This window comes from Rhinolophus ferrumequinum, chromosome 11 (genome assembly GCF_004115265.2).
Source record: "Rhinolophus ferrumequinum isolate MPI-CBG mRhiFer1 chromosome 11, mRhiFer1_v1.p, whole genome shotgun sequence".
In the NCBI taxonomy this organism is placed as follows: Eukaryota; Metazoa; Chordata; class Mammalia; order Chiroptera; family Rhinolophidae; genus Rhinolophus; species Rhinolophus ferrumequinum.
Window position 1 is genome coordinate 61,283,763 of NC_046294.1, and position 26,149 is coordinate 61,309,911.

At 34.8% G+C, this 26,149-nt stretch overlaps 1 protein-coding gene across 1 annotated transcript in view; it reads left to right on the forward strand.

Moving 5' to 3' along the window:
• TYR (tyrosinase) overlaps positions 1-26,149 on the forward strand; it is a 93,598-nt gene that overhangs the window by 22,495 nt on the left and 44,954 nt on the right. Inside the window, exon 3 of the mRNA XM_033120448.1 lies at positions 15,771-15,918. Coding sequence (XP_032976339.1) covers positions 15,771-15,918 — 148 coding nt within the window. The remainder of the gene's footprint in view (positions 1-15,770; positions 15,919-26,149) is intronic.

Consider the following 26,149-nt stretch of genomic DNA (forward strand, 5'->3'; position numbering starts at 1 on the left):
TCATGAAACAATGCAGAGGTAGACATCCCAGGAATAGTAGTGCAATCACGTATTCTCGACTCCCAGCTTCTATCTCTAGATCTTCATTCTAATGTCATCTTAATCAGTGGGAAGAGGACTCATGTCTATTCCTCTTTAAAGGCATAAGTGAGAAGTGTCTCTCAATTCCATTTTATCCTTATGGCTAAACAGGCATGCCCATGCTTAGCTCTAAAGGGGAACTGGAACATGTCATCTCCAGCTAGTGGCCATGTGCCCTTCTACATTTAGGATAATCATTATTAGGAGAAAGAGGAGAATTGGTATTGGTGAAAAAAGGAGAGTAGTTTATGTCACAATCCCTTTTCCTAGTGTTGATTGAAATAATGTAAAATTAAAATCAAGTACTCTTACCACAGCGGTCTGTCTACTAAGTTTCATATAAAACAATTAATTCTGTAGTGGTGAATGAAGTGTCAAAATATTATTTTACTTCAGACCTTCCAAGTTATTAACCTTGTGAGCTTTTATTATATAACTTAAGAGAACTGGACTGTGTTAGAGTAGCATGTGAGGATGTTATGAACTGGATGTTTGTATCCCCTCCAAATGCATATGCTGAAACCTTACCCCCCAATGTGTTGGTATTAAAAGGTGGGCCTTTGAGATTTAATTAGGATTCGATGAGGTCATGAGGGTGGAGCCCTAATGAACAGAATTAGTGCCATTGTAGGAGTCACAGCCGACCTGGCTCCCCGTCTGCTCTCTACCATGTGAAAAGTCACCATGAACAAGAAGTCAGCAGTTTGCAACCTGGAAGAGGGCCCTCAGCAGAACTTGGCCATTCTGGCACCTTAATGTCAGACTTCCAGCCTCCAGAACTGTGAGAAATAAATGTCTGTTGTCACCCAGTCTGGGCTACCTTTGTTATGGTAGCCCAGATTGACTGAACCATAGAAGCTATAACAAACAAACCATCATAACTTAGTGGCCTAATCTAATAAAAATTGTTTGATTTCCTGCCTGCACAAAGTTCAGTTTTCTAATAAGGTTTGGTGAGTGGTCTTTCGCATGGCCACTTTAGTGAGTACCATCCCCCAGCTTTCTGATGGATCTGCGGTTTCCTGAGAAACAAGGGAACAAGGTGTTCAGAGGGTCTTACAGAAGAAATACACCGGTCAAGCCTGGCAGTGGCCTACCTACATTCTACCCACATTCTACAGGCCACAATTTATTCATAGGGCCATACCTAAATACGTGAATTGTTGTGCATCCAGGAGTTTGGGGAAACGGGCTTCATGAACACGTTTTGTTGTGTCTTTCTATTTGAGCCTTTTTAATTTTTTTTCCCTTCTAGGATCTAGTAATTGCTGAGGGGGTTCATTTTAGGCAGGGATGCCTCATTAAAAACTGAAGCCTTTCAATTCTCAGCTGAAAAAAGATAAAATTTATTTTCTCCCACTGGCCACTGCTTTCTCCCCCCAACCCCCTTTCAACAATATTTTCCCACTTATCCCATTTTCCACCAAGTAGAAAAAGTTCGTGAAATTCTGTTTTTGCTAGCCATTATATATTCTTTCTCAATGGCCTCTCCCAAAGTGTAGTCCATAATTGATGGGTGGATGATTGTTTCTATTAACATGCTTTGTTTCAATGAAGAATCAGCTATCTCTTCTCTCCTAACATCTACTATTATCTCCTCCATGCTGAGCAACACCATAGCCATTACTCATACAAGCTGCTCATCCCTTTCTCTATATACAATTAATTATTCCATCAGGAGAACATTGAGAAAATGGCCTATTAGATAAAAACATAAGAGACAGATTCAGAGCCATGATCCATCTTAGTCATTAACCTTGGAACATTATGGGCACATTTCAAAAAATTCTATCTTACCTGACTTTAAAATTGTGCGAGAAAAAAATAGGGAAGCTGCAGAACATAGTGGTTAAGGACTGGGTTTTGGAAATAGAGAAAGAAATAAATACCCCATATTTATTTATTCAAAAAACATGTACAAAGCATCTACTGTTTGCGGAACTTTCCAATATATAGGAATAACTAGTGACTATGACACAGATATTATTTTTTCTCTTGGAACTTACAGTCCAATTAAGAACTGGACCATGAATTAGTAATTATAAACCAAAGGAAATAAATAATTTTAAAAAGGGAAGTACAAGTGTTATTAAACAGAGGGTTCTAACCAAGTGTTTATTGTCAGAGAAACTCTGATGGAGGATCTGGTATCCTCAAGAATGAGTTAGAGCAGGTCAGGTAAAGTGCAAAGAAGAAAAGTGGGGGAAATTACAAATTCTTTCCAATATCCTAACAAAATAGTCTTACAAATTTCCAGAGAGTCCCTGTAATTAATAATCACTGCTGATATCAACTGCTGACATCAATATAGTCTTACTCCTCAGTTCCTAAAACCTTTTATATATATTATTTTAATTACTCCTCTCAAAAGCCTTATAACATATTTATTATCACATTCATCTCATAGATAAGAAAACTTTGATTCTGAGACTCTAAATAATTTGACAAAGTCACACAGCTGATAGGTAGCAAAATTGGATCATCAACTGGGCGATCATGTCCCCAAGTCTTCCAAATAGAGAGAACAAGTTTTAGAGGAAGCAGAGAGTAGTGGTTAAGAGTCAGACTACCTGGTTAAAATCCTGATACTATCACTCACTAGCCAGATGGCTTTTGGTAAGTTTAACGTGTCTTTACTTGAAATCCTTAATTTACAAAATGAGGATAATCACAGTACCTATCTCATGTGCTGTTATAAATATTATATCATTTAATGTTTGTAAATTAGAACACCTTTGTGATGGAAAATTATCATTAAATAATAGAGTCACTGTCTTGCATCCCAATGCATAGCCCAATTTTCTAGCTCCTTATAGAAACCAAATTCTAGACAACAGAGGAGATGAGTAATTGAAACCTCCAGTGGACAAAAATTGTTGCAGAAAAGCATTCGTTCTAAATTGAACTGATATTCAAAGTGTAACAAAATGATAGTACTTTCTACTTAGAATTACTTTTCAAAAACAACCTTTGAGATGCAATTATATTCTTTCACAAACTTTTGAAATTCAGGAAGGGAATTAAATTTGACAGATATAAACGTTAGGCTAAGCAGGTGAACATCTGGCCTTGTATATTGATGGCACTACCAAAGAATTCCAGCTTTCTCTGTTTTATGACAGGAATCTGACTGATCCAGCTGACTGTATCCCATCTGAAATCCTGTGATAGGAAGCTTATACAGTATTCATCCAAAGGAAGAGGGAGAGTGGGAACCACTATCATAGGGCCTTCTCTATCCTGAACCAGTATATTACAGAAAACAGGGCTGGATCAGGTGCCTGAGCTTTTATAGCTTTTTTCCTGAAAATAATTCAGGGGAAAAGGGTACTATTGAAACTAGAAAAGAACTAGAAAACAATATTGTCATCTTTACAGTTACTGTGAGGTTTAAGCTTCATAAGAACATAAGAAAACAATTAGCCTAATGCCTACCACCCAAAAGTTGAAAGTACAGTGATAACAGTAATCTTTGTTGCCAAATGGTAACTAAGTAGTAATAAAGAGAAATAAGAAAATGTATGAATCATACTTCATTTATAATTAAATTGTGAAGATGAGGATTTGTGACATGTAAGTATAGAGAAGACCCTATTTGAAACTGAAGGTTGATAAATATAAACACACCTGGGAAAAATTCAAACATATTTTCAAGTGATTTTAATCAAAGCATCTTAAACATAATTATCCTTGGAGGTCAGAAACATGGTGGCATGAAGGGTGTCCCTTGATATCTCCCCTTGAAGCTACAACAAATTAAATGGGTATAATTCAACAAAGGATTCCCTAAGCCACACATAAACACATCTGAGAGATCTGCTCATCAAAACATCTGAAAGTGGGTGAATCAGGGAAACAGGGGAGGAGGCAAGGGAGAAATGCAGAGGCAGGGACTGAACTACTAGAAAACAAAAGATAAAATGGCTACAGGAAATCCTCATATATCAATAACCAGCCTAAATATAAATGGACTGAATTCACCAATAAAAAGACAAAGAGTAGCAGATAAAATCAAAAAACAAAACCCAACTATATGCTCCTCCAACAGACACATCTCAGCTACAATGATAAATATAGACTCAAAGTGAAAGGGTGGAAAACAATGCTCCCCAAGTAAGTGGCATCCAGAAAAAAGCATGTGTAGTCATAATTATATCAGATGAAACAGACATCAGGATAAAAAAGGTAACAAGAGACAAAGATGGACACTTCATAATGATAAAGGGGACAATACAACAAGAAGACATAACACTTATCAATATATATGCTTCCAATCAGGGAGAACCAAAATATATAAAGTAACTACTAACAGATATAAAGGTAGTAACTGACAAAAACGTAATTATAGAAGAGGACCTAAATACACAATTGACACCTATGGATATATCATCCAAACAGAAATTCAATAAGGAAATATCACTCTTAAATGACACTTAGACCAAATGGACATAATTGACAACTATAGAGTATTTCATCCTAGAACACCAGACAATACATTATTTTCTACTGCACATGGAACATTCTCATTGAGATACAAATTGAGACTGAAATCATAGCAAGCATATTCTCTGACTACAACATTTTGAAATTGGAGATAACCACAAAGAGAAAGCAGGAAAAACCACAAATATAACATTAAACAACATGCTATTAAAGAATGACTGGGTCAAAGAAGAAATAAAAGGAGAGATCAAAAGACACATAGAAACAAATGAGAATGAAAATAAATTGTATCACAATTTTGGGGATGCGGCAAAAGCAGTATTAAGAGGGGGATTTATATCATTAGAGGCCTATCATAAGAAACATGAAAAATCCCATAATAAACAACCTAATATTACATCTTAAAGAACTAGTAAAAGAAGAACAAATGAAATCAAAAGTCCCCAGAAGAAAGAAAATAATAAAAATTAGAGGAGAGCAATGAAATAGAGAACAAAAAGACAGCAGAAAAAATAATGAAACAAAGAGTTGATTCTTTGAAAATATTAATAAAATTGATGAACCCTTGGCTAGACTCACTAAGGAAAAAAGAGCAAAGACAAAAATAAAATCAGAAATGAAAGAGGAAAAATTATGACAGATACTACAGAAATTCAAAGGATCATAGGAGAATACAATGAAGGACTATGCCACCAAATTCAATAACCTAGAAGAAATGCACAAGTTCTTAGAAATATATAACCTTTCCAGAGTGAATCATGAAGAACTGAAAAACCTAAATAGGCTGATCAATAGTAATTAAATTGAAACAATCATCTAAAACCTTCCCAAAAGTCCAGGACCAGATGGCTTCTCTAGTGAATTCCACCAAACATTCAAAGACTACTTTATACCTGTCCTCCTCAAACTCTTCCAAAAAATTGAAGAAAAGGCAATACTTCCTAACTCATTTTCTGAGGTCAACATTACCCTGATACCAAATTCTTATGTTAAGAATAACATAAGAAAAGAAAACTACAGACCAACAACTATGATGAATACAGACACAAAAATCCTAAACAAAATACTAGCAAATTGAATACAACAATACATTAAAAAGATAATACATCTCGATTAAGAGGTATTCATTCCAGGGCCCAAGGATGGTTCAACATATGTAAATCTATAAATGTGATATATCACATAAACAAAACACAAGATAAAAACCATGTGATTATATCAATAAATTCAGAAAAAGCATTTGACAAGTAAAACATCCATTTATTATTAGAACACTTAATAAAATGGGTATAGAAGGGAAGTACTTCAACATAATAAAGGCCATATATGACAAACCCTCAGTAATATACTTAATGGTGAAACACTGACAGCTTTTCCTTGAAGATCACCAAACAAGACAGGGATTCCCCTCTCACCACTGTTATTCAACATAGCATTGTAAGTCATTGCCCTACCCAGGGAAACCAGGCAAGAGAAAGAAATTAAAGGCACCCAAATTGGAAATGAAGAAGTTCAACTGTCACTTTTTGCAGATGACATGATTCTTTATATAGAAAATCTAAAGACTCCACAAAAAGAAAAAAAGAACTATTGAGAAATAATAAACAAATGCAGTAAAGTTGCAATATACAAAATCAATGTACAAAAATCCACTGCATTCTGACATACTAAAAATAAAATTTCAGAAAAAGAAATGAAAAAAATAATTCCATTTGCAATGCAACAAAAAGAATAAAACACCTAGGAATAAACTTAACAAAGGTTGTGAAGGACCTATACATAGAAAATTATAATCCATTATTAACAGAAATTGAAGAAGACACAAAGAAATGGAAAGATATTCCATGTTTATGCATTGGAAGGATCAATGTAGTTAAATGGCCATATTACCCAAAGCAATATAGAGATTTAATGCAACCCCCATCAAGTCCCAATGGCATTTTTTAGAAGAAACAGAGCAAAAAAAGTGGACTCACAAAAGACCCCAAAGAGCCAATGGAATCCTAAGAAAAAAGAACAAGACTGGAAGTATCACATTCCCTGACTTCAGTTTCTACTGCAAAGTCACAATAATCAAAACAGCATGCTATTGGCAGAAAAACAGGCACAGAGACCAATGGAATAGAATTGAGAACCCAGAAATAAACCCACATATATAAATTTCAACAAAGGAGTCAAAAACATACAAAGGAGAAAGAAAGTCTCTTCAATTAATAGGGCTGGGAAAATTGGAAAGTCATGAACAAAAACATGAAAATTAACTCAAAATGGATCAAAGACCTAAATATAAGACCTGAAACAATAAAACTGCATAGAAGAAATCATAGGTTATGGACCTTGTGAACCCAAACTTATGGATCTTGGGTTTAGAGAGGATTTTATGAATTTGACCTCAAAGACAAGGGAAGTAAAAGCAAAAATAAATGAATGGCACTATATCAAATTAAAATGCTTCCACACAACAAAAGAAACCATTACCATTAACAACACAAAGAGGCAATCAACCAAATGGGAGAAGATATTTGCAAACAACACTTCTGATGAGAAGCTAACATTCAAAATATGTAAAGAACTCATATAACTTAACAACAAAAAATTCAATTAAAAAATGGATAGAGGAACTCAAGTGTCACGTCTGCTAAGAAGACAAACACCCAACAGATACCAATATATGAAAAATGCTCACTTCACTAGTTATTAGGGAAATGCAAATCAAAACCACAATGAGAATCCACCTCACACCAGTTAAAATGTCTACTATCAACAAATAAGTAATAACAAATGTGGAGAAAAAGGAACTCTCATACACTGCTGCGGGAATGTAAATTGGTATAGCCACTATTGAAAACAGTATGGAGTTCCTCAAAAAATGAAGAATACAATTACCATACGACCCAGCAATCCCTCTTCTAAGTATCTACTCAAAACAAAAATCTGAAAACATTTATCTGTAAAGATATGTACCCTGGTGTTTATTGCAGCATTATTCATGGTGGCCAAGACATGGAAACAACCAAAGTGTCTTTGATAGATGATTGGATAAGGAAGATGTGGTACATATCTACAATGGAATATTACTTAGCCATAAGAAAAGATGAAATACTGCTGTTTGTGACAACATGGAGGGATTTTGAGATGATCATGCTAAGCAAAATAATTCAGACAAAGTCGAGAACCATATAACTTCACTTATATGTGGGACATAAAACTGAAAGCAAGAAACAAACAAGGTAAACAAAGAAAAAAAACCTCACAGACACAGACAACAGTTTAGTGTTTACCAGAGTTTAAAGGGTTGGGGGATGGTAGAAGAGGAAAAAATGGGTCAAATATATAGTGATGTATTATAGAAATGTACACTTGAAACCTATATAATTTTACTAACCAAGGTCACCCCAATATATTTATTTTATTTATTTGTTTAAAGTTTATTGAGGTGACAATGGTTAGTAAAGTTACATAGGTTTCAAGTGTACAATTCTGTTATACACCATCTATATATCATATTGTATGTTCACCACCCAGAGTCTATCACCATATATTTGATCCTGTTTACCCTCATCTATCACCCTCCTCCTCCCTTACCCCCTGATAACCACTAAACTATTGTCTATGTCTATCAATAAATTTAATTTAAAAAATAATTACTCTTCATCTAATATAAGTAGAGTGTTAATTATGTTTCCCTACAACTAACTTTTTTTGATGTTAATTTTTTTATCCTTGACATATGTATGCTCTTGTTATACTTTCAGAACAGTGATTCCTATATACAAATTTATAGGTATGAAAGATAAAAGTAGAATAGTATAGGGGAAAGAGAAGACTGAGGATATAGTTTTGGCAGTAACCATTCAGAAGACATGTGACCTTTAATACGTCTTCTAGATTCCCCAATCTCAATGTCTTCATGTGCAATATGAGCCTGTTGGTACTTACTCTATCTCCTTTATATAAGGAACATCCAGTGGTGTACTGGACCTGACTCCTATCTGCCGTGAGAACTGACAGCATCTTTTCTCAACTCTTTACTCAATGACATTAAGTTGGGACTTTGAAATTAACAATCATGGGAATATTTACACCTTGGAAACTGACGTATGCTACAAATCAAAATATTCTCCACACCCCTCCACATTTCTCCTCTGAGATTTCATGGTTAATCTTTGCTATTACACTAGTGGGAATGTCAAATGAGAAAATGTGCTTGAAAGTGTTTTGCGAACTATAATGTAATGCAAATGTTATAATATTCATGAAGGAAAATTATAGATATGCAGGGAATCTGTGACTTGCATTGAAAATATCATTAAATTATCTTGCCTAATTAAAAAGCAAAGACATAAATGAGATAGTAGGACACATTTAAATAATGTAATTGACTTGTATATTATAGAAATGCCCTATCGAATAAAGCCAATTAAGGGATTGTTATATAGAACATTTGCAGGGTAACTAACCACCTTTGCCCAAGACTATGGGTTTTCCCAGGACCAGAACAAGCTACATAACTTGTAGGGCCCAATGCAAAATGAAAACATTGAACATCGTGTTCAAAAATTACTAAGAATTTCAAGATAGCAGCAACAGGACATTAAACAAAGTGGGTAGTTCTGGGTGGGAACACTCAGTTGCATGGTTATGAAGCTGCCCTACCTAGAACATAGGATTTTCAGTGCCCAAACCAGAACAGTCTGAGGCAAACAGAGCCAAGGATGGTTACTTACCCCACCTTTGCTTCAAAAATAGTTAGCACTAATATGTTATCAATGTTTAACATACCCGATGAAATACACCAAAAATACCAGGTTCATAAGAACAGGGAAAAGAATACAGCTCAAATAACCGTTTGTCTATAAAGATCTTTGCTTCTTTCAGTCTTTCAGAGTTAATGATCTAAATGACTTTTCTGTGTGGGTCAGTGTCCCTGAGGCTTCCCAAACACACAAATCTAATCTTAGAATGTAGAAAGCCATTATAAAATGTTACCTTAAAACAAGTTTCAGACAACTTTTACATGAAGAAATGGACAATTACTCTTGATGTATAAGATGTTTATAAACTGGAGCTAAGATCTATGAAATGTTGAAAAGAAAAATCAGAGTATAATGTAATTATGTATACAGTATGTATTTATAACATGTATGTAAAGAAAATGATTACACATGTGGGTGCACAAACACAGCATACACACACACACACAAAAAAAAAAAAAACACTGAGGTTACCAATAGCAGAAATTAATCCGAGGTTTAAAATAATAAACGATTTGAAGATAACACATGAAATAATTCTGTTGCTCTTTTTTATTGAGTTTATGGAGAGGACCATGACTAATTATGACTGATTCACCACTGTCTTTGTGGGAACAATGAAGATAATTAGAGCAGTGGTTCTCAAACTCGGTGTGTATTAGAATCACCTGGAAGACTTGCCACACAAATGGTGATTCCTGCTGACGTTCTGATTCAGTGATTCAGTAGTTTTCTGGTAGAGCTAGACACTGGTAGAGTGTTTGCATTTCTAACAAGTTTACAGGTGATGCTGCTGGCTCGGGGCCCACATTTTTCAGAACCACAGAATTTGTGGAGCATTTGTAACGTTAGCTATCATCGAATATGCAATTATACGGTAAGAAACAATCACCCACCACTATATTTGCTTCATTGCTCTGTTCCCGTAGTTGAAAGAATTCCCTGAGTCAAATTAAAAGTATTTCTTAGTAAACATAAATGCTAATTAATTGCAATTTATAGCCGCAGAGCTAGTTCTTCAGTTGAGAAAACCTGAATTGGATGGGAAGTTAATGCTTCCATTATACCTAAGGACTTGCTTAGATCCAAGATCTTTTTTGATCTGCAATATTATATTTCTGCTGCAAGTAGGTTAAATTACAAGCCTTTTTAAAGTATTCAGCCATCAAATATTACCTCCTAAAATCATTGTGTGTAACCGTGTGAGGATATGCACTTCATAGTTTCTGAATTAAGTCGCACATTAGGAGAGTAAATTAAGGGGAATATAGTCAGGGGGTCTAACAGTCACTTGTCTTCAATCTTCAGATGCACTAATGTACATTTTTCTATCTTCTTTTTGGTTTCTTTTCTCCAATTATATCTCTGAGACTATGAAATGGTAAATTGGTTAGAGATGCACTGAAAATTAAATCAAATAAATTAAATGTACTCTGTTCTGAAGTTTTAACGATGTACTTCTTCACATTTCAAAATCTAACAGGAAAGATAAAGTATATCATTTATAACCCAGCTTCCTAGCTAGATAGGAGCGTACTGAATTAAAGAAGATGATATATGAAAACGCCCACCCAGCGCCTGCCACATAGTGTTGCTCAATTATTTGAAACATCATTTTTAAGGGTACACGTTGGAGTAGTGACTAGTATGGACATATTTCAAGGCAGAAGTATGTGATGTGGGATTTTAAAGGCAGAAGCATTTTTGGACTGTCAGAATATAGGAGGAGAAAATTTCAAGTGAAGAAAATAATATATTCAGAGGTAAATTTTTTAAAGTATGAGTTCATATTTAGAGGATGGAGAGCAATTTAGCCTAAATTGGTGAATTTCAACACTGGTTGCACATTAGAATCACCTGGGGTATTTTTAAAACTCCAAGTGCCTGAACCCCACTCTATACCAATTAAATCTGAATCTCCAGGAATCAGAGATAGGCATCAATATTAAAAAGCAAACAAACAAACACAAAAACTCTCCAGAGTACTATTGGGAAAGAAATGAAAGAGAAAGAGAGAGATTGACAAGTTGAAGTTTCCTGTTGTAATCAGCCTGAAACTGTGTTTATTAATTTCCCTTAGGAACGAAGCACACAGATTCGAAGGCATAACACAGAATAATTTGGGCAACTGTCACTGCCCTTCACCAAGAACTTTGAGCCATTTTGGCATCTGTGACTGCTAACAAGGTCCCTGCTGGCTTATTAGACTTTCCATCCATGGGGAATTTGTGGACAAGCGTGAGGCAGTACCACGTTCTTCACCTTTCTGTTAATGGATGAAAATAGCAAGTCAATAAATTCATTGCACAGTACATAGTAAAGAGAGGTTCCTAAGGTGTGTCAGCAAATTAGTACAGATACAATTCCACTCTAGTGTACAAAAAAGAGCACAGGTTTTGAAATCAATCAGAGCTATATTCAATTTCTTGCTTCCCTCAATTACTAGCTTGAATTTGGATGTGTTATTTAACTTGTACAAAGTTAAATTTTCTCATCTGTAAAATTGGAACAATGACAATATTCATATCACAAGTAGTTCTGGAATTCAAATGAGATCACGTACATGAAAGATATTTGAATATTTTGTTGTATGAATTATTATTACATACTCGGTGCCTAGAATTTCCTCTTTGACTTGCTCTTCTAAAAGAGAATGAAAATCTCAGCAAGAGAAGCTACTGATGTTGGTGTAATCATTTCTTACTTTTCCAAGGTGATTTACCAGCCCCAAAATAAATTGAGTAAAGATGTAAAATAGAAAATAATTTATTTATATTTTTATATTATTCACATCCATACATTGTCTGTATTTCATTAAGTAGCAGAGTAGAGCTCTTTGAAGGACCCTTATAGATTTTATGGAGAGAAATGTATCTCTCCTATTTCCAATCCCTATAATAGAGCTGTGTAAGGGAAGATTGAGAAGTATTTTGTTTGGTTTTCTTTTAATGCAAAGATATGCAAGGCTCTGTTTTTTCACTGTGGAAAATCAAAGCAAAATATTTGGTCCCTACTTCTGAGGCATTTCCAGTCTCTTGGAAGACACGAGGTACTTGTAGTTCGTTTAAAATTTTTAATATAATCATATTGCTTATATTACCAGTCTGGTACCTACCACAAAGGGGCTCGCTGTTTGCTGAACCTGTTTTTTTGAACTATTTCTGAGCACATATCACAGTGTATTCTGAGAAAAATTCTATTCAGATGTCTTTCCTTTATAACACTGGTGCTTCCTAGATGCAACATGGGGCAAGTTAGCAAAAGAAGTTAAGAAGAACTAGCCTTGCTGAAAACACTCTTATCTTACAATGGCAATCCTACTTCCGAGGATCACTTAGTGTTGGATGAAGGCAAGCAGCAAGCAGATTAATGTAGAGAAATGGAGTTCAGGAAGGAAGAGGTGTCTGACGCTGGATGGTCCCGATGGTGGGAGTTGTGGTAAAAGAGTCCTTTCTGCTAGTCTTGGTTAGCAGTTCTCATGATGAGCACCCATTTATCAAATGCAATGAGCTTTGAGAAACGACAGCTACCACCGTTCCATTCATTTTGCATGAAATTCTATAGTAGGTGCTTCACACCTGCTATCAAAATTCATCCTCGTCATTAATTATCCATTAATTATTTATTAGACATTAAGTATTCTCTTATCCATGAAGAGACTGTGGCTCAACAACAATAACTAACTTGACAAAGGACATATTTTTTGTAAGTAACATAGAATTTAAACCCCGTTCTGCTTAGCTGTAAGTTTTTCCTCTACAGCAGTATCTTCAGACTGGGATAAACACACTACTGCAGGTTCACTAGGATTTTCTAAAGGGGACATGGCACAGAGGATTTTAATGAAATTTATTTCCAGGTCCTCCTCCCAAGTATACTTTCTAAATGAATTTGAGTGAGAAGCTTCCTGAAAGTTCTCCTTTAAGACCTCCCCTTTCACAATCTCCCTTTTCTGACTTTTCAGAAGAAAAGAGTTCGTCTCACCCTATCCTGAACCCATTCTCAACACAGTGCATTCCCAGAAAGGCTAAAAACTAAACAATGTGCCAAACAAGAGAGGATTCAAAATATTGCTGCCAGTGTTGCTAAACGGAATGAGTTTAATGACTAGGTAGCAAAAGTCTTGCAAGTCAAGTGGTTTGTAAACAGATTCATAATTGTTTGCATTGCTGCCATGAAAGAATTCTTGATTGAGTTGTCAGCTGATGGATCAGATCGTTTTGATGATGGATCAGTATGTTTTTTTGGCATTACAACTAAAAAGGAGTTCAAATAATTAAGTGAAATTACTATAAAGATATTTTCATTTCCCATCTAGTCATATATGAAAACATTTTCTCAGGACTTAGATTTCTTTTTAAAAATTTAGAATAGAATTTATGCTGAAATTGATCCTTTCTAGATATGGATAATATTCATCCATGGGTCTCCAAATTAATTTTTAATTAACAATCTTTCATTAATATTAAGAAACAAGTTTTAATAAAATTTTCCTTTTTATATTTAATAATTGTTTTGTAAAATATTTTATATGTCTATGTGTTTTAATAAGTTATTACTTGATGGTTACCAGATGGGAGGGGGATTGGGGAGAAGGGTGAAAAAGGGGAAGGGATTAAGATGTACAAATTGCCAGTTACAAAAACAGTCATGGGGATGTAAAGTACAGCATAAGAATATAGTCAATAATATTGTAATAATCATTGGATGGGAGGGAAGTGCTTGTTTTTAGGCTAAGCTTCCAGAGGCAACAGGGCTTGGTATGGTCTCTTAGAAAGAGTACAAAAAGCTCAAAAAAAGGGAATAAATCACCAGCTGAGGGAGCAGAAATACTGTGAGCCGCAAAGCATCAAATGTAAAAGTCAAGAATTATACCTTTAAAAATGAAGACATTGATCATACAATAATCCTAATTGCATAAAATACAGTTAGAACTCCCCTGCCCAAATCGTAGTGCATTCACTGTGTCTATAATTATTATTATTAGTAGTAGTAGTAGTTGTAGTATATTATCTTACTCACATTTGCTGCTTGCTTGGTATCTCTAAATTCTGAAATTCAGTAATATGTCCTTGGCCATTGTCGTGCGGGAGAGAGACCCTGCTCATTCCGCCATTTGTCGTGCAAGGTGGCCTGCGGGGTCTCTGCTCCCGCTCCCCACATAAGAACGCAGGATGTGGCTAGGTCAAAAAGGAACACCCACGGAGCCATAGGTAGGGGAGTCATACCACTATAGTCTCACTGGAGGCTGGAATCACACGACCTGTAACCTGCCATCCGCTTCTCTGTCTAACAAACGGCCGACTCCACCCGACTTCCTCTCCAACCAACGCAGCCAGGGCAGTTATATCAGTGGCCAATGGCTAACTGGTAACAGCTGACGGCCAACTAGCCACAGCTGACGGCCATCTACTACCCGAGCCAGCACCTTTCCACGTGAGGCCAAGAGCCTGGCAACTGCTCTCTGGGACTCTGTCCCCACAGCCATATTCCTCCAACTTGGTTCCTGCTTGGAACTTAACTTCGTTACTCTGACTTCTTTGTCTGGTTCTGAATGAGTCCTGCTTATGTTTTCTGTTTTGCCTAAATGGACTTGAATGATATCTTACTCCACCTCTTCCCAGAGAGTGTGTGAGAGAGAACACAAAATACCAAGAGCTCAGATCGTGAAACGTAATTGATAAGGGCTAAAATCACAACTCTACCACTACCTCTGTGGCGTTGGGAAACACCAAATTTCTCTGAACCTCAGTTTTTCCTTCTTTTCAATGAGGATAATAATTTCTAACTGACAGAGTTCCTGTAGATTGGTAAACATACATCACAAAAAGCATTTAACTCAATTAACATTCAGAAAATAATAACTCTTATAATTATTATTCCCACTACTGGTATTCCTGATGCAATGAATAGAACCATTTAATGGAGTTCTGATTAACTTTGAAATGAATGTTTTGCAAAATTAAAACCATGATGGCAGTCCCCTGGACTGTTGAAGATGAATAGTAATGTGAAAGGTCACACATCTTATGCTTTCGTTGGAACCAGAAACCAAAATGAAAAGTAATTAAAAGTAACCACTAGAACCGGAAAGCATAGAGACACATAACAGGTTAGAAAGATCTGCTCTTAAGTGTTGTTACTGATTGAAGTGACAGTGACTATGCTGATTATTATAAAAAAAAGTCTCACTACTTTTCAATATCTAAAGGAGAAATAATAGGCAGAAGCAACAGGAGGGAGGACACACAGACTGGTTCAGCCTATTCCATTGATGAATCAGTCCAGGGTACCCAGATTAACACCACTAAATTCCTCAGATTTATAAAATATTCACTGGGCATCCCAATATAGAATGGATTTTATCATTGATTTCATTACTTTGAATTAGGCTTTCAATAGTAGTTATAAACCAAATGAGATAGTCACTTAGAATTTTCAATCACGAAAGCAAACTAATTTTTTTTTTTTCAATTTTCCTTTTGCCAACAGGATTTGCCAGTCCACTCACTGGAATAGCAGATGCCTCTCAAAGCAGTATGCACAATGCCTTGCACATCTATATGAACGGAACGATGTCTCAGGTACAGGGATCTGCCAACGATCCCATTTTTCTTCTTCACCATGCATTTGTTGACAGGTTGGTGGACATTTCTTTATAAATTATGTGTTTATTGGTGTTAAGGAATTACAATGGTCTATCATCTCAGATCAGGTTCTCCAGACCCTAAACTAAGGAATTGGATGCAAATGTTTTATTGAAGTGTCTTAGGAAAGCCAAATCAGTAAGAGAATGGGTAGAGCAGGATAAGAAGGAGGAAGAAGCCAAATAAGAGCACAATTTCAGTTGAAGTCCGAGGCTTGGCCAGATCTCTCTCTCTCTCTCTCTCTCTCTCTCTCTCTCTCTTCTCTCTCTCTCTCCTCTCTCCTTCTCTCTCTCTCTCTCTCTCTCTCTCTCTCTCTCTCTCTCTTTTTCTTTTTTCCAATTTCAGTTGGCAGTCAGCCAGATCTTGAAAGTGTAAAGTACACCTCAGTTTATCCTGCCTGAATTGCTGGACTCCCATATTAAACAGCCATTGGCTACAGTTTGCACTGAGGGAGGAGTTGTGAAGCTCCCAGGACTAGTGATTACAGACAATGTGCCTCCAGTTCCCAAGGGAAGTCTTCTGAAGGTTGCAGCAGCATGTGGTTAAGAGTAGGATGTAGAATCAGGGAGGTGGGCACACAGAGCTGGTGTAAGGGATGTCAGGCCATCTGGGCAGGGCCCTATTATGACACATCTCTTATTAATATACATAGTTTTCTTTGGCAATGTTATTGTTATTTCTTCTTTTCCAACCTCAGACCCTCAGATAGTAACAGATACAGTCTTTGATCTCAATCATACCTGACCATTATATGAGTAGTTCTCCAGACCAGAAGCAAACTAATGGCCCAACCATCCTGTTTAATGTGATCTAATTCTCTGAGGGCTTTTTTCCCCCTTAGTAATCCTCTTCCATTACATGTGCAATGTCTTAACCATATAGATTTGGGACTTAATCATAGATGACAATAGGATAGCAGAAAAAAAAGTACATGGAGGAAGGTCACCTGTCTGTTTCTGGAATTCTTCAAGAGAGGAGGAAATAAAGCATTGAATCATGACAGATGAATGTAGGGATCTTTTTTTGACCCCTATAAGGTAATTTTCTCACGACAGCTAATGAATAAAGGGCACAGATTTATAACTGCTATTAAATAATACTGTCTTTCTCTTTGGAAAATATAACAGGTTCTATTTTTCCTGTTTTAAAGATAAGGAAACTGAAACTGCATATTAGATGTTTTTCTCATCTTATCATCATCTCCACCTCATTCATGTTCCCAAGAACGTGGACATAGTATCAAATAAGAAAGTGACCATTAGTCTAGATGATTATTAGACAGATTTTTGTTGCCTTCATGGTAACGCTAATGTTATAGGAATTAAGTAATATCCCAAGTCAACTTTTATTCAGAAATCAATTTTAAAAATAAGTGTTTAAGAAAGTGTATGAACACCAAAATTATCACAGCAATATAATATCTTAACCACCAATACCCATATATATGGAAGGGAGGAAGAGGATCTTACCAGAAAAGACAGATTGAACTCTTTTTTACGGAGTCCTTTTTGTATTGTATTGTCCTTGTGAATTTTTGGCATTTTGTGATCTTTACTACCATTGCAATAACTTTAAAGAATTCTAGACTTCCCAGACACCTTGATGCCCTCTAGACTACGAATCAGCAATCTCTGGCTTATAGGCCAGGTCTGTGTCCTACCTTCATTGTAACTAAGGTTCTATTGGAACACAACCACATTCATTTATATATTGTCTGTGGCTGCTTTCACACTATAATAGCAGAGTTCAGTAGTTGTGACCAAGACCATACGGCCTACAGAGCGGAAAATACTTAGTTTGCAGTCTATTAGAAAAAAAGAGTGTGCTGACCAGTGCCAAACCACAGAATTCCTTATCTATACCAGATAAGAGAAAAAAATTGGTCTTTAGCTAGCCCACCTATAACTGTATTTATAAAAAATGCTATAATTGAATGCAATATCTGGAGGCATGTTTGTTTAACAGAGATAAAGCCATTATGCAGATGTGTGGATTTTAGATGCCAATCTGCCCTGCCACCTTTGAAAATTCAAAATGTCTCCCCACTTAGAATTGTCTCCTAAACCTACTTTAATATCAGACAGCTGTATAATTATTACAATAACTAAAGCATTATCAGCAAATGGCAAAGTATTTCTCATTCAGCCCACACAGCCAAGCTGACGAAGATTCTGAGGATGGAGAGGGAAGAATCATGATTATGAACAAGGATAGAGAAGTGTGGATTATCATAGAATACTGTGGCACCTGAGCTGTCCTCTCAAATCTCTTCTTACCGAGACTCATTTCTTCAATGAGATGGTCTATTCACTGCCATTCAATTACCGACAAATGTATTTATTGGGCACCTACTATGTGCTGAGTATATTTGCCTGAATATTTCACATTCATTCCTGCCTCTATGCAATGCTTAGCTTGGAAAACCATTTTCCAACTCTGGAACATATTTTCTTTGACGTATCTAATTTCTATACAATTTTCAAGACTAGTTTCAATTTTATCTCCTCCACGAAGTATGACGAGACCATGCCTGTCTATAACTATCTCTCCCATCCAGGGTGTATTAGAGACAGTGCATACTGACTAGTGAGACCTAATATATACATCTTTTCCCAACTTTCCTTCAGTGACCTCAAGCTGTAGCTTGAAATCAGCTAAAGTGGGAGTATTTACACCATGAAATTGGCAAATGCTATAAACCAGGGCTTTTATTCTGAGAACTAGTTGTTAAAATAATGGACAGCACACCACTATTCCCACCTCTCACACATTTTCTCTCTACACTTTATTTTGGGCACATCATTTCTATCTTTCTTATTGATTATGTTGCTCATTTGTGCTTTGTCTCTCCCACTAATCTGTAAGCTACTTAATGGCAGGGCCCATGCCTTTTATATTTGTTTTTCTCAGTGTTTTGTCTAACATGTAATTAATAGATGTATAATTAATTTTTATCAAGTTAGTAATTTTTAAAAACCTTAGCAAGTTAAATTTAATACAGCTAGAAAATACAAAAGGAACTCTATAGAGAAGCCATTTTAATTGAATAAATTATTTTGCAAGTCTTGAACAGCAAAATGTGACATGCGTTTAATGCTATGAGCATGTTTTAAGATTTTACTATGTCTTTAGACCTTCAGACATAGTTCTAGGCACTGAGAAAAGAATAATGAGACAGAATCACTGAAAAAGCATAGTCTAGTGGTAAATACAGACAAGTAAACAACTATACTACATTGTGATTTCTGCACAATTGTGAAAGACATTCTTGGAAAGCTACCTATAATGGATGGTATATGAGCTCAGTCCTTAAAAAGAGAAGATCTACAAGACAAGGATGGATATTCAAGGATGAGGAGCGTAACTCCTATCTCACACCACAGACATGGACAGCGCACCACTATTCACACCAATCACAAACTGGAAGTATGAATTAAAGAAGAAAGTGGAAGCTTGGCATCTAAAACAAAGAAATAGCCTCAAATCTCATATGCAGAGAAAGTAATAAAATTCCAGTGGCCGAGTAGTCTGCCATTAAAAGGTACTAGTGTTGGGCAAATAAAGACATAAGCTTAATGTGCTAATAAACAAAACAAACATCAACAACAAAAATAAACATAAGCTAATTCCAATTCTCTTTATCACTTAAAAAAATCAGAGAATGGATCTAATATAATAATTTTAAAATACAATACACATTTATTTTTTTACTATGTTCTAGGCTCTATTCTAAAGGTTTACAAATTTTGTTTCATTTAATCTATACCAACAATTCTATAATGTAGGTTCTAGTATTTATTATCCCTACTTTATAGATCAAAACAAGAGAGATGGAGAAATTCAACAATTGGTCCAAATTATAGTAAAAAACAGAGTTGAGAGTTAAACAATACAGTCTTACTATAGAATCATGTCCGTAACCACTGTGAACAATTCCTTGATGAGATGCAATATGAGTCCAGACTGCTCTTTGATTAAGGATAAATCACTTTCATTAAAAATTAATTCATTCATCAAACATTTTAAGCTTTTACTATATCTAGATCCCATGTGAGATACTATGACTTTTTATTTATTGAGATGAATAAAAAGAGCTGAACTCCAAATGATTCCAGTCATTCAAAAAGACAGAAAAAAAAAATATCATGGAAAGCTACCTATAATGGATGGTATATGAGCTCAGTCCTTAAAAGAAGCATGAGGTCCAGCCTGTAAAAGAAGTAGAGATATATGAATCCAGAAAGAGAAGAACTTAACTCTGCCTTGAAAATTAAATTCTTTCTAGAAAAGGCTACACTTAGATTGATTCTTGAAGATGAGAAATTACAGATATGACAAGGAAGGTAAGAAAGCATATGTCATACTTCGGCAACAAAATAGATAAATCAGAGAATAGCAAGTTGAAGAAACTTTGTTATAGCCAAGCTGGAGAACAGGCACCAATCAATACGCAAGTAATGGGAAAGAAAGGATCATATTTGAAGGACCTGATATGTTCTTGTCTTCCTTGAAAAACTTTAAAGATTAAATTAAAATATTTTAGGTGTTTGTTTTCTTTTATACACACATACATGCAAACACATCAGTGCCAAAAAAACTATATACACATTTTAAGAAAGGAAAAAAACTGTATTAAAATTGTAATACTCAATATATACTGAAGGAAAGTTGGGAAAAGATGTATATATTAGGTCTCACTGGTCAGTATGCACTGTCTCTAATACACCCTGGATGGGAGAGATAGTTATAGACAGGCATGGTCTCGGCATACTTCGTGGAGGAGATAAAATTGAAACTAGTCTTGAAAATTGTATAGAAATTAGATACGTCAAAGAAAATATGTCCCAGAGTTGGAAAATGGTTTTCCAAAGCTAAGCATTGCATAGAGGCAGGAATGAATGTGAAATATTCAGGCAAATATACTCAGCACATAGTAGGTGCCCAATAAATACATTTGTCGGTAATTGAATGGCAGTGAATAGACCATCTCATTGAAGAAATGAGTCTCGGTAAGAAGAGATTTGAGAGGACAGCTCAGGTGCCACAGTATTCTATGATAATCCACACTTCTCTATCCTTGTTCATAATCATGATTCTTCCCTCTCCATCCTCAGAATCTTCGTCAGCTTGGCTGTGTGGGCTGAATGAGAAATACTTTGCCATTTGCTGATAATGCTTTAGTTATTGTAATAATTATACAGCTGTCTGATATTAAAGTAGGTTTAGGAGACAATTCTAAGTGGGGAGACATTTTGAATTTTCAAAGGTGGCAGGGCAGATTGGCATCTAAAATCCACACATCTGCATAATGGCTTTATCTCTGTTAAACAAACATGCCTCCAGATATTGCATTCAATTATAGCATTTTTTATAAATACAGTTATAGGTGGGCTTGCTAAAGACCAATTTTTTTCTCTTATCTGGTATAGATAAGGAATTCTGTGGTTTGGCACTGGTCAGCACACTCTTTTTTTCTAATAGACTGCAAACTAAGTATTTTGCGCTCTGTAGGCCGTATGGTCTTGGTCACAACTACTGAACTCTGCTATTATAGTGTGAAAGCAGCCACAGACAATATATAAATGAATGTGGTTGTGTTCCAATAGAACCTTAGTTACAATGAAGGTAGGAGACAGACCTGGCCTATAAGCCAGAGATTGCTGATTCGTAGTCTAGAGGGCATCAAGGTGTCTGGGAAGTCTAGAATTCTTTAAAGTTATTGCAATGGTAGTAAAGATCACAAAATGCCAAAAATTCACAAGGACAATACAATACAAAAAGGACTCCGTAAAAAAGAGTTCAATCTGTCTTTTCTGGTAAGATCCTCTTCCTCCCTTCCATATATATGGGTATTGGTGGTTAAGATATTATATTGCTGTGATAATTTTGGTGTTCATACACTTTCTTAAACACTTATTTTTAAAATTGATTTCTGAATAAAAGTTGACTTGGGATATTACTTAATTCCTATAACATTATAATATCTTTTATAATATAATATAATATAAATATTAATATAATATAATATCCCAAAAGATGAATACAAGTCACATTTGACTTCTGCAATTACAAGAGGTGCTCAAAGTGGTTACCATCAGCATCATTTTAATACAATTTTTTTTTCCTTTTTTAAAAATTGGGGAAAACTTCCTAAAACCTATTCTACCATCTAGAAAAACCTTAGAAAATTTGGAAAAATATAGAAAGGGACAAATTAACAAAATAAGAGAAGTCTCACTTTGCCATTCTGTTCTTGTGTTTCCAGGGGATAAAGGCATAATATCTGTCTTTTATACACTAAAGAATTATATTTGCACATGATTCTGTACTATTTTTCCTATTTAATAATCTATCTCAGGTATATTTCCACACCAATGCATGCAGATCTATCCTTCTCTTTTTAAAAGCTTTATAGAATTCCATTGTATGTTAAGACAATGACAAGACAAGCCACAGACTGTGAAAAGATTTTTGCAAAACAAACATCTAATAAAGGATTTTTATACGAAATATACAAACAACTCTTAAAATTCAACAATAAGAAAATAAATCAGATTAAAAAATGGATAAAATTCTTTGACACCTCATCAAAGAAGACATGCAATGGCAAATAAGCACATGGAAAGATATTCCACATTTTATGTCATCAAGGAAATGCAAATTAAAATAAGATACTACTCACTAAAAACCTATTAAAATGGCCAAAATCTGAAACACTAACAACACGAAATTCTGGCCAGGATGTGGAATGACATGAATCTCATTCATTGCTGGTGGGAATGCAAAAAGGTGTAGCCACTTCAGAAGATAGTTAGGCAGCTTCTTAAAAAACTAAACATGCTCTTTACCAAAAGATCCAGCAATTGTTCTTGGTATGTATCCAAAGGAGCTGAAAATGTATGTCTACACAAAAAAACCTGCACATGAATGTTTTTAGCAACTTTATTCATATTTGCCAAAGCTTGGAGGCAAGCAAAATGTCCTTCCGTGTGTGTATGGATAAATGAACTGTGGTACATCCAGACAGTGAAATATTATTCAGCACTAAAAAAAAGAAGAAAAAGAAAAAAAAAAAAAAAAGCTATCAAGCCAGAAAATGACATGGAGGAAACTTAAATGTACATTACTAAGTAAAAGAAGCCAATCTGAAAAACAATCTTATATACTATAAGATTTCAAAGATTCCAACTGTATGACATTCTAGAAAAGGCAAAACTATGGAGACTACAAAATGATCAGTGGTTGCCAAGGGTGGGAGTCGGGGAGATAAATAGGTGGAGCACAGAGGATTTTTAGAGCAGTGAAAATACTCTGGATGGTATTATAATGAGGGGTATAAGTCATTTATACATTTGTCTAAACCCACAGAATGTACACCACCAAAAGTGAACCCTAATACAAACTATGGACTCTGGGTGATCATATCGTATTGCTGTAGGTTCCTCAATTGTAACAATGTGCACTCTAGTGGGGAATGTTGATAATAGGGGAGAGGGTGTATGTGGGGGTAAGGGATATATGGGAAATCTCTGTACCTTTCTTTCAATTTTGTTGTAAAGCTAAAACTTCTCTAAAAAACAAAGAAACAAATATAACACAATCAAGGCTGTGGCCTACTTTAACATTTTAAATACTGAATTATGACTGATAACACTATACTGATGTGCCTGATTTCAGGCAAAGCACCATCAGGACTCTGATAAATTCAAACATAAAATGGATAATGAGAGCACTGATGAATCTCTAGGAACGTCCCATAAAGAATATAAATTCTAAAATACTTATATTAATGACACTTAGTTATACAAATTTAACCTAGGGAAGGCTAAATATCTCCCCCTGTTCGAGTACTTTTCCAATATAACTCATCAATAATAACAAAACAAAACAAAAAAATCCTAACTATTTCTAGCAATCTCTCTTTTTGTAAAGTGAAAAGAACAAGTCTTTGTGATTTTCCAGAAGCCCTTCAGGAAAACCACAAAGGTATTTTTAGGTATAAAAGATATTCTAAAAGATTTATTTAACATTTTATTTATTTAGGATCTGATTTGGGCACGGCAAAATCAAAGAAGTTGTCAGAAGAGACTTGGACACTTGACTAAGATATGATTATGGGTGCCTGAGAAACAATATTTGGTTCTATATTTAATCTAAGTGTCTAGAAAACATGTTAAAATAAAAAAGAAGATAACAAGATTGTAAAGAATCTTAGTTCTTTTGTAAGTGGAGATGAGAAAACTTTGTTCTTTTTTTTCTTCCTTTCTTAAATCATCAAGAATATAACAAAGTTAATATCAATTACAGGAATTACTCTGGTTACACACAGAATCTCTGCTATCTAAAAGTAAAAATAATCCTTTATATTGCAGGCAAATGAAATAAGCAATAAATCAAGGAAATAAGGCCATCAAAACTGAGAACACTTTGCTAATATTTTTTAACAAATATCATAACTTTTTTCAAACTTATGTATTATAAACCAGGTCAAATAAAATGCACTTTCCAAGTTTTGTCCTTTTGTCATTTATTATCTCTTTCATATTCTGAAACACAGACTTTAAGACAGATTTTAGGGTCTCCACAAGGTCAGCACTAATTTCATTATAATTTATATACATATATATGTATATATACACATATATATAATATGTATATATATACATATTATATATACACATATATATAATATGTATATATATACATATAATATGTATGTTACATATAATATAAATATGTATATATTACATATAATATGTAATATATATTATATATATAATTTAGCAAAAATTTTGATTTTGAATATAGCTAAATAACAAATTCTTAATACTGGAATTGAAAGGTGTTTATTATACTTTATTATGTTTAAAATTGTTAGAATTTCCAAATGGCCTTCCAAAAAAGACCCTGCCAGCTACAATCTCACAAATAGAGAATAAAAGTGTGTCTGCCACCCTGTACTAGGTGTGATAAACCTTATTAACCTTTGCTACTCTTACAAGTAGAAAAATATTCATTTGAATTTCTCTATTTTCTAGGCATGTTATAGATTAATTATATATTTTTTTCTAAAACATCTTTATATTCTTTGCTTATTTTATATTTGGTTTATTTATCTTTTTATTACTAAACCACATAGGCTCTTTATACTTTTAAATTGGCCCTTTTTGTCATAAACATTACAAATATTTTCTGCAGTGTTAATTATCTTTTAAAGTTTTAATGGTATGCTGCTCACTATTCAGAAGTTAATCGATTTTATATGTTCCTTTTTATTTAATCTTTTGTTCATGGCTTCAGAGTCCCTAACTTTTTGTTTCTCAGTATTCTTATCTGTTAAACGAATGCATTGATCTAAAGCTCCAAGGTCCTTTCTGGAACTTACAATACTCTGGATAATGTTTTTTTGAAGAAATGACAGTACAATGTATTGCCACAACTACAGGCTTTAGAGGGTTTCTTAGTGACAGCTTAATCATGCTTTTTTGTTATGATTAATAGGTAACTGACAAATAAGTCCAATTCATAGTTAAAACTATTTTTCTCTGCTATTCAGATTAAGGTCTGACTAGGGAGGCTAAGCTTGTCTCAAGTCTGTAAAAAACAAACAAATAAAAAACCTTTTGGCAAAGACAGAGGGTTGAGGAGTAATCACCCTAACACAAAGAATAGGATGGAGTTTTGTTTATTCTCTTTTTCTAAGAAGATCAGATTTGGGACGTGCTAAAGACAGAAAATTTAGAAACTTGAAACCAACCTAACTCTACAACACCCATGAAGCAGTCCGGATGTGTAAATAACTAAGTAACATAAAATAAAATGTAATCTGGGAGTAATAGTGGTTTAATAGTCTAGGGTATGTGGGAGCCAAGAGAAGAGCACCAATGAAGCAAGGACCACTAGAACAGTCTTCTTCAAGGCAGGATCTGCAGCACCTATCCCCATGCCTGGCATGGGATGGATATTCAATGAATGCTTGTGAAATGTTCAGTGAATGTTTGGAACACCCTTATGACTGGTGGCTTTATGAAGAATAACTAGGATTTTGACTTGTGAAGTTTAGTGGCAAAGACATTCAATTCCTAGGGAAAAAAAACAAAACAAGAAAGGCACAGAGTGTGAGGTTAAAAGAAACTTCAGGAAATAGGCAATAGTTTAAAGCACTATTAAATACTAAAAACAGTTAACATTTGAGTGCTTATGAGTGTGTGCGTATGTGTGTAT